We start from the raw sequence: 14,518 nt of genomic DNA on the forward strand, positions 1-14,518 counted from the left end.
TTTTTCACTTTGGCAACACTTGTAGTTTGTTATCAGGCGTTATAGTAATGGGATGTCGGAACACTCTCTTCACCTCTCCTTGGCTTAGATACTAAGCTGCAGCTCCTCAACAGTTGCCCCTTCTCCTTGGCAGGTGCAACAAACACTTTCCCTCCTGTTTCAATCTACTTTAGCCATTACTTGTCATGTCCATAAACCCGTATTGAATTGACTCCAGTGGATCCTGTTATATGTAGAATGAAGGGTGAAGAGAAATTGTACAGAAAGCAGGAGCAACATAATAGCAGGAAATTGTTTTTTGGGTTAACAAAAAAAGAGGAACACTGAAATAAAATATGAAGAGATCTTTGTTTGAAGGATGGGAACTGTATGGTGACTAACCCTAAAGAGGTGGTAAAGCTGTGGAAAAATATTTTCAAAGGCTGTTAAATAAGAAGAGAGGGTTGTGAGTGCAAGAACTGCCAGCAATTATGAGGACCCTTCAAAAGGTATTGATATCTGTGAGGGAGATAGAAGAAGCACTAAATAAAATGAATGCCAAAGCAGCTGGTGAAGATGAAATAACAGTTGATATGATCAACGCAGTTGGAGATACTGGAGTAAAGTGGTTTCATAGATTACTATGTGTTTGCGGGATCAAGCAAAGATGATGACTGGAGAAATGACTGTGCGTCTTTGGAAGGATAAGGGTGATGCAAATGACTGGAGCATCACCCTGTTAAGTGCATCTCTCTAAGTCCTGGAGAAAGTTCTGAAGGGCAAAGGTGGAGGAAGATAAAAGAGAGGAGCAACATGGCTTTAGGAAGGGAAGGAATAGTATAGACACAGTATTTGCAATAAGACAGAAGTCTGAAAGAATGATAAATGGAAGACATAGAGCATATATTGATTGTGAAGAAAGCAAATGACTTGGTTCTGTGGCAGCTGGTGTTTTGAGTATTGAGATCAATGGATGGGGACTTCAAGAAGTAGAGATAGAGGTGTTGAATTAAGCATGTAACAATATATGGAATTTTCACAGTTTTGATGTGGTGACAGGATTGAGACAAGAGCGGGCTGACTACACTTAACTTCTTATTAGTTATGGAGTTCAGTAGGATAACCAAGCCTGTGGAGAGGCAAAGAAAACTAATGTATGTTGATGATCTGGCCCTTCTGACTAACAACAAAGAGGAATTGGCAAATATGGTATCAGAGTGGGTGTATATTTAAAGACCATGATTTTAAGGTAAAAACAAAGAGAACTTAAGTTATGCAAATAGGAAGGCAGAAGAAGAGCTGTTGATTGAAGTTTCAGGAAGCAAGTTAAACCAGAGGAAAAATTGTGTACATGGGGAATACACTTAGTACCATCAGACAGAGATTTGAAAACATGAGAAGAGGAACCCAATGTACATGGGCAACTGTGAAAAAGGGGGCAGGAGTACTGTGGAACTAGCAATTAAGTAATAAACAAAGGAAAACTGTATGCTCTGTTCGTGTGTCTGTCCCAGCCTACTCTACGGTTTGAAATTGGGGGGTCTCAGGGAGATGGTGAAGAAAAAGAGGATATAAGTAGTAGAAAATAACACACTGAGGAGAATGGCAGGCAAGTAGAAGGTAGATTGTGTCCATGGAAGAAGTTAGGGGGAAGATGGACTTGGGACTCCCACTGAAAGCATATGGTTGAGGTGGGCTGGACATGTGATAAGAATGGGAGAATAACCAGGAAAGAAAGCATAAGAGATAGAAGACACCAAGAAACAGTGTGGAAGACCAAGGAAATGATGATGGGTCCTTTGAAGAGAAAAGGACTGGAATCCTAACACCTACATGCCCAAGCCCTGGATCCCAAGGAGTGGCCAAGAACGGTGGGCGCCTCCAACCTCATGTAAATGGGAAAAGGAGTCAAGAAACAAAGGTTTCTGCTGTGGACACTGCCCATACCTGCACTAGGTGCTGGGGCTGCAGTGAAGGTGGCCCCCGCTGGAAGGGGGCGGCGGGGTGTCTAAGGCTGGGGGGAGGACTGCGTACTGTCTGGCAATGGGCGGCGTGCCGGCCTCGGAGCGTTGGGTGAGGTGCAGGGGCTGAGGTGTAGCTAGGTGACCAGGATGGGGATGGGGAGAGGGATCAGTTGATGCGCGGCGGGAGGGGGCGTGGCGTAGCTTAGCGGGTGTGAGCGGACTCGGTGAAATCCCGCCTCCGGATGGAAGCGGAGCAGGAAGCAGGCGACGCGGGACGTTTTGATCCTGTCCTTGGATTCGGAAGTTCGGCCCAGGAGCGGCTGGCAGCGTTGCTGAGTAACAGCGCGCGAGACCTAACTACACAAACCGCTCGTTGGACGTGGCCATTTTGAACCGTGGTAACAACCAATGGGTAGCGAGCACCGTGTTACGGGGCGGTTGGGAAAGCGGGGAGACGTCCCCGCGCGCTCGCAGCTGGCTGGTGCCGGGGTCGGTGAGCCTGGATGGGCGGGCGATGTCGTGCTGCGGGGGGAGAGGCAGAGAGCGCGGTACCGAAGAGTCTCTGGGGAGATGGGGGCGCTGGGCACGGGCCTACCGGGGGACAGTAGGGGCGAGCGCGCGAGGAGGGCGGGGGGGGGGTTAAATCTGTGAGCCGGGGGGTCGCCGTGACCACGCTTATTGGGAACGTGAGGGGGCGCGCGCATGTCGGGCAGCGCTGAGTGTGGACTACATGTGTGTCCTGGTGGGTCTCTGCCTGTCGTGCATATTTGCGACTGATTTTGAACTTGCAGGTGGCGCTCGCCGTTTGGTTGCAGTGACTTATTTGACTCTCTGGAATCAAGGCTCCCAGTCTGTTTCCGTTACTGGTTGGCGCTAGTAAATCAGGTGACTCAGAAGTGAAGGTTTATATAGCTTTCGAGAGGGGCGTATTGTGAGATCAGGACGAGAGAAAAGCTAGGATCAGCCTAAGCAGAGGTCAGTAGTTTCCTGATCCCATTCTACACACATTCGGGTTTGGGGCTTTGCCGTAACGATACAGATTCAAGTTCTACTGCTTTAATAAATGATTTACTTGGAACGGTTCATTGAACGCGTAGAACATGAATAGTTTTCTGTAATTAGATCTTATTACATAAATTATTTGCTTATGATATAAAACTCAGCATACTATACAGTATTATAAGGATCTTTTTAACAGCAAGGAAAAAGACAAACATTTTGTTTAACAGCAGGGATGGTAGCTTTTGAGTGCATTTTGTATATTTAACTTCTGAACATTTTTCAGAGACCCCGAGCACCTATAGCATCTAGTGACTGCAGATGGAGTTGTGAGGTTTAGCACTTGTGAAAATCAAGCCCTATTATAACTCTGGGTGGGAAGGGCCAGTGGCAGAAAGCAATCCGTGATAAGAATGTCAGGGTTGTCTTTGATAATATATATATTGGAAGTATATAATAGAAAACTGCTTGTCCTGGGAGGTTTAATACATCAGAGCCCACTGTCTACTTTACCTTCATTTACTGTCATGTCTTCAACCTGCAAGGCAATAAATTCCTGATACACTTATCATACATATATACTTATGTTGTCTACAAAATTAACGCCCAGTCTGTGAGGAAAGGGAAGCAAAGTTGGACTATGTTCCTTCTTGTTGGTATCACTTATAATTGCCATAAGAGGCAATTCAAATCCTTCCTAGTAAGTTTTTCCAAAAGAAGCATATAAAGCTGTAGTTTTCACTGAAGGAGCTTCTTAATTAGATTGTGCCTGAGCTGTCAGTAAAACAGATGTGAAAATACAGTGCCCTGTTTTTGAAGTCTTCCTAAATCTTACAGCCTACAAGTAAATAAATGGAAGACTGTGCTTACTCCTGGCTCTTCCTTGCAAGAAATATGAGAAAGTGGTTGTGCAGGAGATGCAGTGACTTAGTGTAACTTTTATATGCCTAATAGTTTTCTTAAAAAAATCAGATTATTGCATCTAAAAGTGGAGGAAGTGGTTGACACTCTGAATAGCCAATGTAATGGCATAGTGTTGGATTTTACAGTTGGGTATTATTGGTTATGGAAGCAGAGGGGTTTGCTTGTGTTGGTTTGTTTTAAGGCCAGGTTAGCATGTTCATATTCTATGTCTGTGTGTAACCATCAACTTGTTGTCACATACTAACATCAGCATTTGCTTAATCTCATGCAGTGGTTGGTCACAATTTCTAGTTCAGGAGGAACTATTAGGAAAAACAAGTTTCACGCCTTGATGGAGATGTAATATATGCAAAGTATGTCATTGTAACACGCAAATTGTGTAGTCAGCTTTTACATTTCCAAACACTTTTTCAAATTATTTCTGTAGGTACTATCAGTACAGGATACTTGGGGCTTGTTTGCACTTACAGCGCTGGAGCAGCATAGCCGCTGTAATGCTTAGTGAAGACTCTGCCTATGCTGTCAGGGAGGTTCCTCTGTCAGTGTAGGTTTTTACCTCCCCGAGAGACAGTACCTATGTAGATAGGAGAAGCCCTTCTGTCAACATAGCGCTGTCTACATCAGAACTTAGATCGGTATTTCTATGTTGGTCAGTGTAGTGACATAATTATACTGACATAAGTTTGTAGTGTAGATCAAGGCTCAGTTTTGATTCATGTATAAAATTCCCGTAACTCTCTTAAAATCTTTGACCCTCTGAGCATCTCCAATCTCAGGGTGGTCCCAGAACCTTTTGGTGGTCTCGTTATTTGTGTAATGGTACAGGGTGGATTTGATTTAAATCACTAGTCAGGAAGACTCAATATAGTCATGGATTTCTACATAAAAGTGCATTCTTGTTGGTTGTTATAAGCTTAATACATATTCTTCACAACTCAGAGATAGATGTAGTTTAATTTTTAGAAAGTACACTCTATACAATTTTAAGTGATTTATTTTCAAAATGTTGCAGATTCGTTTTACAGCTATATCTGAAAATTAATGAAATAACCAAACAAGCATTCATCGTAGACAATGGGGAGTCCAGTGGTACCTTAAAGGCTAACAAATTTATTTGGGCATAAGCTTTTGTGGGTAAAAAGCACAAAAGCTTATGCTTATGCCCAAATAAATGTGTTAGTCTTTAAGGTGCAATCTGACTCCTCATTGTTTTTGTGGCTACAGACTAAAACGGCTACCCCTATGATACCATTTACCAAAGGTAATTGAAGCAGATAGTTCACCTCCCAGTGGCTTCATAAATATCTCCAATTCGACAGATTAATCATTAATATTTGGAAGATTTTCTTGCTATGCTGTATTAGGAGGAGAACATCACCAGACAGACATTTTAAATTGTTTTATTTAACTAAAACAACAACGTTATGTATTCTGGATTTTTTGCTTCAACAGCAATCATAATATTTTAACAAAACAAGCATATGGATTTTTGAAATTAGTTAAACATTCAAGTTTTTTAAAATCAGGTTTGTTTTTGTTAAAATTGTTTTTAACTAAAATAGTTAAATTAAAACTAAATGGACTATGTCAGCCAGGTCAACATGAGAAACGTAAAATATTGGCTTTTGCAGCTAACTCTGTCATCTTCACTTTCATTTTCCTGTTCATTCATAATCTGGAAAAGAAAAGAAAAACACGCTTTCCTGCCTTTTCAGGTCCCAAATGGTTTCTCAATTTGGAATGAATTAGTCTAAAGGAAGAAAATATTCTTTCTACACTGCAGAAGAAGCTACTGCTGTTAAGTGAGATTATCACTTCAACAATCTCTGAATCCAAGTGCTTAAGTGACTTCCACCAGTTCACTGGTGTGACTTTCTTTATAACATCATCAGCAAGCACATATTTCTTGAATGGTTCACCCTTCGCTCTGAAGTTTATTATAGTTGGCATTATGGAAGGATGATTGCTGGATGTCCATGTCATAGCCAACTCCTCCTCTTCAGCAGTTAACGTTTGACCCTGGTACCGAGTATTGAGAATATCTGTAAGAAAATAAGCTGCAGATAGTGCTTCTCCCATTTGTTTTTTAATGCTTGTAATTTAACTCTGTCTTTGCATATTTCTCTCTTTAAGATCTCACTCAGTTCCTTCCAGTAAATACTGTGTCTATAGTATTCCTTCCCTTCCTAAAGCCATGTTGCTCATCTCTTTTAGTTTCTGGCCAATGGAAACTTTGGGGGAGGTGCCCACAGGCAAGGGCAGCATGCAGAGTCCTCTGCCCCTCCTCCCTCAGGGACCACAGGGACATGGTGCTAGCTGCTTCCCCGAGCAGTGCAGGGCCCACAGCACCACAGGGGGTGGATCCGGCCTGTGGGCCATAGTTTGCCCACCCCCGCTCTAGACCTTTTGCGCACTGCTCAATTTCTTCTTCATACACTCTATCCAGCAATTTGCCTGTGACATCTGCTCTGTTGGGTGGACTGTATTTTGGTCTTAATGACTGAACCATGTTAATGAAATGCGGGTTCTCAATCATACGGAAAGGAGAATATGTTGCATAAACAAACCAGGCAATTTTTTCATCAATTACCTCTCTTTGTAATCTGCTGGTTCTTCTCACAAACTTATCCATGGTTGTTTCTGGATGATAGCAATTTTTTTTTTGCAACAGGTGATATACTGTGGCTATGTGACATCCATGATGTGACTGAAACACGGTCATTGGCAGATAACTCTGAAACTATAGAAAATTATGGTGATCTTGAAGGTGGATAGTCTTCAGAATCCTGTGTGCTGAGGATGGATTCTCCTAAACAAAATAAGTCAATGCAATTATTTAATTACCATACTGCTCATTTAGTATTACTCATTGCATTCACTGACTACTTTAAAGGTGAAATTGTAAAAGGAACATCTGCCTACTTCAGCTATTCATTTTTTGTCACAACTGCATCTAAAATGGTAGTACCATAGAGTAGCAACTATATTTTTGCTCAAACGTGAGAACTCAAGAATAGTCCAGAAGGAAGACAGGCAGTCCTTAAGAAAGAAGTATGAAATAAAAAAGTTTACCCACCTGAAGATCCTGCATCTTCAGACATGTTTCTTTCATAATTTTCAAGGCAGCTTCCTCCTGAGAAGAGACACTTCTCATGATGTTGTTTCATTCGGGCAGCCAGGCCTTGCATTTTTTTGTTGCATTGTTTGCATTTTGCAGGCATGCCTTTCTTACCCACAGGTAGAGGAACTTCATTAAAATATTCCCAGACTGTGTCTCTTTTACAGCCTGCTGCCATTGTAGGTTTTCCTGTCTAGTGAGAGAATGGTATGGTAGATCTCAAATCAATAGAGGCTACAGTCAGAAAGACCTCAAGACTTCTGGAATATGGTGCTCAGTTTCACTTTTGTTTCTTCCTGTCTCTCCCTGCTCACATTTATCTCCAGACTTCTTCTTGTCCAGATCTATTCTGACCCCAACAGTCTTCTATTCACTGAACTTTTTGAAACTTTGCACTTTTAGAGAGAGGTAAGGGATTAACTGTGCGTACACAAATTTGCAGACGGATGATAGGATTGAGGTCTGTTATTTCTCACCTCTATATTATTTATGTATTTATTTATTAAACATTTTTGCTGTTAACAAGCATGTTACTTCTGGAGACACAAATCCACAGTTTGAGAACTGCAAAACTAAGCATCTCTGATGGTATCTTCTAGACTGAGCACTGAGTCCCATTGAGTAGATGGAAAGATTAATTTAAATAATCTATACAGAAGCCCCTGGGAACCCCATAAGATTGAGTCCCTAATCAATGCACTGTTGGAATTCATTTACAAAACTTTTCTTAAACATTACATGAATATATTGTCTTATACTATAGAATTAGAATTTATAATCCCTATTCCATGATGAGATATCTTTGAACTATAATGTATCTTAATTAATCTTAATTAAAACTGTCTTTAGATAGGTTTTTTCCTCAAAAAGCATTTTACCCAAAAAATCCAATAAAAAAAATTGGATTTTTTAATTTAAATCACTGATTTTTATCCACCCTGTTACAGCAGGCTAGAGACCCTAACCATAGATTAAGGCCCCATTGTGCTAGGTGCTATACCAACACAGAACAGAAATACTTAGATCGTAAGCTCTTCTCATTCTAAGATGAGAGAGACTGGTACATAGAGGAAGCACAGGGTAACAGTGAGATGATTACTCCAATTCTTTTAGAATAAGAAAACTCAATTTCTGTTCTGCCTGCAGTCAGTGAAGCAGCTTCTCAGTGGTTGCAACTGATAAGTTCTGGTTTTGATTATTTTCTATAGTTGGACTATCCCGTAGTAGTAGATTAGATTCTTGTCCAGCAAAGCACCTGATCATGTGCTTAACTTGGAACATGTGAGCAGTCCTAGGAGCGAGGATCTCCCTGTATGTATCTCATTGCTGGATCAGAACGTAAGTCAGCACCAGCTTAAGGTATTGAGCGTTCCACAAGAAGCACTCAGCATGTGGCAACATGGAGCCTTGAAAGGTTAGCTTTATAGTAGTTATCACATTGACTACATCTGTGAAGGTATCAATGTAAGGGTTTTTCTTTCCTTCCTATCATTCAGTTGGGTATAGTACTTTAAACATAATGATATTGTCTTCGTATATGTGCTGAATTTAGTGAATTGTTCGAATGTAAGCTTTATTCTGGCTTTTTTAATATTGTGTGCCCGTATGTTTATATTGAAAGCATGTAACATTAAATCTACTGTTCAGTGGAATCAGTTGTCTTTTATTTTTTTCTTTCTCCCTCAGTTTAGAGAGGAACTCAGCACACGAATAGAAATGATTGACTCAGTCAAAATAAGGAGACAGAGCACCTTGGATTTTTACTCTCACTATGAATTTCTCTGTGCTGTTCAAGGCTCTGTCCCACTAAAAACTGTGAAAGCTAATGTGAATCAGGGCATTCTTGAGCTAAATGCAGATCGCCTCAAGGCTCCTGACTGGACACCACTTCTGAATGCTATCAGGCATAATAAGACTTTGACTTCTGTTGTAATAAGAAGCTTTCATCAACAGGGTCTTGGAGAATCAGGTTTGTAATGAACACTTGAGATCTTAATTATATCTGTCTAGTTGGGAATTCATTACAGGAAAACTGGGAGTTTTTTTTAAAATGGTTTAACATCATGTCCTCTTAGTTAAACCACAATAGACCAATCTTGTGTTGAAAGCTGAGTTATCACAACATAGGATTGTGTGGTATGAATAGCATTAGCTGGAGACACTTAGTGGAGCTCTCATTTCCCTTTCGTGGTCCACGAGGTGGTGGTGGTAAAAAAAAAAAAAAAAAATCCAAGAGGTATAAAAATGAAATTTCAGACATTACTTCTTGGGTATAGGAAAAACTTTCCCTATGGCCAGTTTATTTATATCTGTTAAGGGATTCCTCCCCCCCCCCCCCCCCAGTTTTGGCTTCTATGGGAGATAGGATACTGGATTAAATGAACGACAGTTCTGATCCAATATAGCAGTTGGTGTGTGTATGGGGGAAAAAAGGGAATAATTCTTCAGGTATCACAATCATAAAACAAAGAAATAGAGAGAAATTCTGGCGCCACTTAAATGGCAAAAATCCCACTGATTCAATGGGACCTGGATTTTATCAGTGATTCACTTTTGTTGTTTGTTAGGGGCTGACAGACCTAAAACCTACTTTAGAAGACGAATTCCAGCAATTCGATCAAAAGACATGACTACTCAATTATGTAAAGCCATCAGAGGTTGTCTGAATATATCAAGTGCTCTAAAAAATTTGGAACTTGAGGGACTGCTTCTAAGAGAGCGAGATCTAATATTTTTAACAAAGGTAAGACTTCAAATACACAAAAAACCCCGATGTATACATTTAGCAATAAAGATGTTGGGTGAGAGTCTATTTTGCACTCTTAAAGGTCCACAACAGATGTAGGTGGAGCTATGGTAGATTTAAGCTTCTTTTGCCCTTGATGATTTTCAGGGTTGGGGACTTCTCAAAGTTACTGTAGCCTCTTCAGTTTTTCTGGCCTGTTGCAGCCCTCCCTCTGACATGTCATCCCAGCACTACCCTGGCATGCCCCCTTCACTGGGGATTAAGAGGAGTGCTTAGAAGGCAGATTTACAGCTATTTTCCACAGTTTCTGCACTAGGAGAATCCTCCCTCAGACACAAATAAGGCTTTTAGGGTCCCTTTGCACCATTCTGGCCCTTCTACATGCATAAAGGATCCATAGTGGGAGTGAGGACCACTGCTTTTTCTTCAGATATGTGCTATTAAAATATTGTTGTTCAAACACTTTAAAAATGTTTTCAATGATTTTTGTTTTGAAGGGGTTGGCCAAGACGTCATCTTTGGAGAGCTTGTCATTAGCACATTGTCCAATTGGAGATGGAGGATTGGAAAGTAAGTTTTGAAATTTAAAAGAAATAGCCTAAGGTGATCTGTGTCTTTTGTGTTACTGCTTTTAAAATACCTTTTAAAAAAAAATCTCATTGTTCTATCCCTATTTAAATCTTCATTGATTATAACAGAAAACAATCATTCACTTTGAACTTTGTGAAATTTTGTGTGTGAAGTGCAAAACTTGTCGTCATTTCTGTGACTGTCTTTTTGTTTTTTCAGTGTTTGGTTTTTAGCATTCTTCACACTGAAATAAAGTAGTACCCTACTGTATGCTGCAAGCAAACGAACACTTATGTTGAAAAGTTCCTTTTATAAATGTTTACAAGTCATGAAATACATTAGCTAGCATTTATATTAAGTGGAATATCTAGACTGCTTTAACATGAAATATAAAGCACTTCTGAAATATACCTATTTTAAAGATATTTCATGTTTGTATGCAGAGTTATGGAACAGTTAAAATATTTTTATTTAAAATAAATAATATACTTTGCTCTTCTACAATAGTTCTTCATTCAAGGATCTAGGTTCTTTCCGAATGCTAATTATGCCTTTATAACATCACTGTAAGAAACATGGTAAGTATTATTCATTTTAATTATCTGACTGTAATTTTTTTTATCTTTTTAACTTCAGCAATCTGTCAAAGTGTGAGAAACTCAGCCAACATCAAATCTATAAATTTTACAGGATGTAGTTTGACCTGGCGGGGAGCAGAACACTTGGCCAATGTCTTAAAGGTAACCTGCCTTTTGTAAAGGCAAATATTTAAATGGATTAATATATATATATATATATATATACACACACACACACACACACATTATGATTCATAGGTGAGTCTAGTATGTAAACACAATGTATTTACGTATTTTGATATTAATAACATTCTGATACTATAGGAAAAGCCCTAGTATAATTTACTCCTAGTGTCGCATTGAGTTCCCAATATTCCTCTTAAGATGATATCTCTTCAGTGAGAACTGCTGCTAGCAAGATATGCATATATGGCTATTTATTACATCTGTGAAAATAATAGAAGGTTAGATTACGAGAAATAGTTCATGTCATATGAACATTTAAGACTCCAATAATATAGCTCAGCACATTAATGTAGTCATAGTTCTACATATCCTGGTTTGATTAGGTGACTAGGCCCCAGTTAAACAAAGTACTTAAACATCTGCATAACTTCAAGCAGTGAAGTCATTGGGACTATTTTCATGCTTAAAGTTATATATATATGCTTCTATACCACCCAAGATTAGGGCCTATGAGAGCACAAATAGTCATTCTAATTTTAATTGTTTGCACTACACTTTAGCTGCTGTCTTCTTTTTGTTGATAAAGAAACAAGCTAAGCTTATGCACATCAGTAGCTCAAGGAGAACTACATCTCTACCCTGATATAACGCTGTTCTTGGGAGCCAAAAAATCTTACCGTGTTATAGGTGAAACCGCGTTATATGAAACTGGCTTTGATACGCCGGAGTGTGCAGCCCTCCCCGAGCACTGCTTTACCGTGTTATATCTGAATTCATGTTGTATCAGGCTGTGTTATATTGGGGTAGAAGTGTATTTGTATTTTTGGCAATACAACCTCCTCTTCTATCCCAAGCATTGAGGTCCTGATCCAGTGCCTATGGAAGAAAATGGAAGTCTTTCCACTGAGTTCAGTGGGCTTGGATCAGGACTCTTGCCCTTATAGGCTGTATTTGATCATTTGGAAGTTATTAAAGCATGAAAGAAAAACAGGTGTGCTTAGATTAGAGCTGTATAATTAAAAATATTGTCTAGATAGCTTTCTAGCTGAAATTTAGGCCCAAATAAAAGACAGCTTGGCTCCCAGACTGTCTGAAGTATACACAGAGGCTTTTGTTAAAGACTCTCTACCTTCTTTAGTGAATTAATTCCCATTTTCTGTCAAACTTTAAGCCTGGCAAAGATGCCCAAGAATGTTCTAGCTTTTGCCCAATACCCTTAATGAACTCTGGCATTACTTGTCTAAAATTCTACCTAAATGACTAGAAAAAATGAGGAACGTAACGCTGCTTACATAGGATTTTTAAAAAAGAGACGTGGGTCAGCCAACATTCGTGAGCTTCTCTGCACTGTCCTACTATTAAACCCTTCAGAACTGTTCTGTCACATGTAGGAAAATGTCTTTGTTCCTCTTTCTACAAAAATTTGGATTTGGTCCCTCTTTCATTTGCTGGATTAGACTTTTGTACTCCAGTCTTAGCTTCTGTTGTAACCAATCACATTATCTCCCCTCCTTGGTACAAGACAGGGATGTCCCCTCTCTTCCCCCGTTTGATTTGGCTTTGGAGTCAAATACAAATTAGAATGCCTAGGGTTCCCAAAGATGAAAATATGCCTACATGCTGATTTTTATATTTTTATTCTCTACCAACCCCCTTCAGACCATCCCCAATATTACAAACTGCTGAATTGTTCGGGAAAATTTCAGGGTAGAAAATATATTGGCTCAGGTTGGCAGCTCTTAGTATCTTTCAGGGGTGCTTAACTTTGCACTCTCAGATTATAGTTTTCATTGGCAGCAGGTGGAAATCAGGTAGTTAAGAGTCCTATTTTCCAGAGACCTAAGAAAAATAGTCAGAATTAATTTCAATTCTTTTATCACACAGGTGGTTTTGGATTTACATAGATGTCAAGCCCTCCCTCTATCCAGGCAGAGTTAGAATATTAAAAACGAATGTTCTCCTGTGACTTTTACTTGTTCTTAGCTCCTTGCTCTGTTTCTTTTCAAAATTAATAACACTTTTAAGAGCTCCTTGTGGGGTATGGGCAACAAGCCCAGACTATTCTTTGGAAAAAATACAACTGCCTTTTAAACCAGGAGGCATCGGTCTACCCAACCTGAGGCTTTACTATGTATCCTCAATCATGAGGAAGGCAACACAATGGAGTGTCCCTTCCCCTGACACCCAGCCTGTTGTAGACTTTAAGGCCAGAAGGGACCATCGTGATCATCTAGTCTGACCTTCTGCACATGGCCGACCACAGAATCTCATCCACTCATTCCTGTAATAAGTCCATAACCTCTGGCTGAGTTACTGAAATCCTTAAATCTTGATGTAAAGACTTGATGTTACAAAGAAATCCATCATTGTCTAGTTCAGACCAGCAAGTGACCTGGCCCCCCCATGTTGCAGAGGCAAATGAAAAACCCTAAGGATCTCTGCCTATCTGATATGAGGGGGAAATCCTTCCCAATGCCAAATACAGTGATTAGTTAGTCACTGAGCACATGGGTGAGACCCACCAGTCAGACACCTAGGAAAGAGTTCTCTGTAATAACTCAGAGCCCTGCCCCTCTGGTGATCCATCTCTGACTGTTGGAGATATTTGCTAATAGCAATTGGGACTGGGTCATCTGCCACTGTAGGCAACCTCATCATACCATCTCCTCCATAAACTTTTTAAGCTCAGTCTTGAAGCCAGTTAGGATTTTGTTCCCATTATTCTCCTTGGAACTTTACTCCTTTGATGGTTAGAAACTTTTGTCTAATTTTAAGCCTAAACTTGTTGATAGCCTGCTTATATCCATTTGTTCTTGTACCAGTACTGGCCCTTAACTTAAATAACTTCTCTCCCTCCCTGGTGTTTGCTCTCTATAAATATATCAGAGGAATAATCATATCTCCACTTAGGTTTCATTTGGTTAGGCTAGAGGTTCTCAAACTAGGGACTGGGACCTCTCTGGGGTTGTGAGGTTATTACATGGGGGGAGTGGGGGGCATGAGCTGTCAGTCTCCACTCCAAACGCTGCTTTGCCTCCAGCATTTATAATGGTGGTATAACTTTAAAAACACTTTTTAATATATTTAAGAGGGGGGTTGTACTGAGAGGCTTGCTATGTGAAAGGGGTCAATAGTACAAAAGTTTGAGAACCACTGGGCTAGGCTAAACAAGCCAGCCTCTTCCCTCTCCATTCCTCTGATCCTCCTAGTAGCCCTTCTCTGGACCAGTCTGAATTTCTTTCTTAAACATGGGAGACCAGAATAGCACACAGTATTCTAGAGGAGGTCTTACCCGTGCCTTGTATAGTGGTAATACACTTTCCTGACTCTACTGGAAATACTTCACTTGATACATTGTAGGATTGCATTTGCAGCTCATAGTCATTCTATAATTGACCAGTACACCCAGCTTTTTCTCCTCCTCTGTCATTGATAAGTCTTATTAGTCCTAAGT

General features: G+C 40.1%; 1 protein-coding gene across 2 annotated transcripts in view; it reads left to right on the forward strand.

The window, feature by feature from the left end:
* Positions 1 to 1,022: 1,022 nt before the first annotated feature.
* Positions 1,023 to 14,518, forward strand: part of CEP78 (centrosomal protein 78) — a 55,722-nt gene continuing 42,226 nt past the window's right edge. The window contains exons 1-6 of one of the 2 annotated variants that reach the window (XM_075067297.1): positions 1,023 to 2,341; positions 2,735 to 2,918; positions 8,671 to 8,953; positions 9,552 to 9,727; positions 10,228 to 10,300; positions 10,937 to 11,040. In XM_075067297.1, coding sequence (XP_074923398.1) covers positions 8,701 to 8,953; positions 9,552 to 9,727; positions 10,228 to 10,300; positions 10,937 to 11,040 — 606 coding nt within the window. In that variant the 5' untranslated portion in view covers positions 1,023 to 2,341; positions 2,735 to 2,918; positions 8,671 to 8,700. Of the gene's footprint in view, positions 2,342 to 2,677; positions 2,919 to 8,670; positions 8,954 to 9,551; positions 9,728 to 10,227; positions 10,301 to 10,936; positions 11,041 to 14,518 lie in introns of those variants that run through there. The other variant, XM_075067298.1, reaches the window with a different exon arrangement.

Source organism: Chelonoidis abingdonii, chromosome 6 (assembly GCF_003597395.2).
Source record: "Chelonoidis abingdonii isolate Lonesome George chromosome 6, CheloAbing_2.0, whole genome shotgun sequence".
Classification (NCBI taxonomy): Eukaryota; Metazoa; Chordata; order Testudines; family Testudinidae; genus Chelonoidis; species Chelonoidis abingdonii.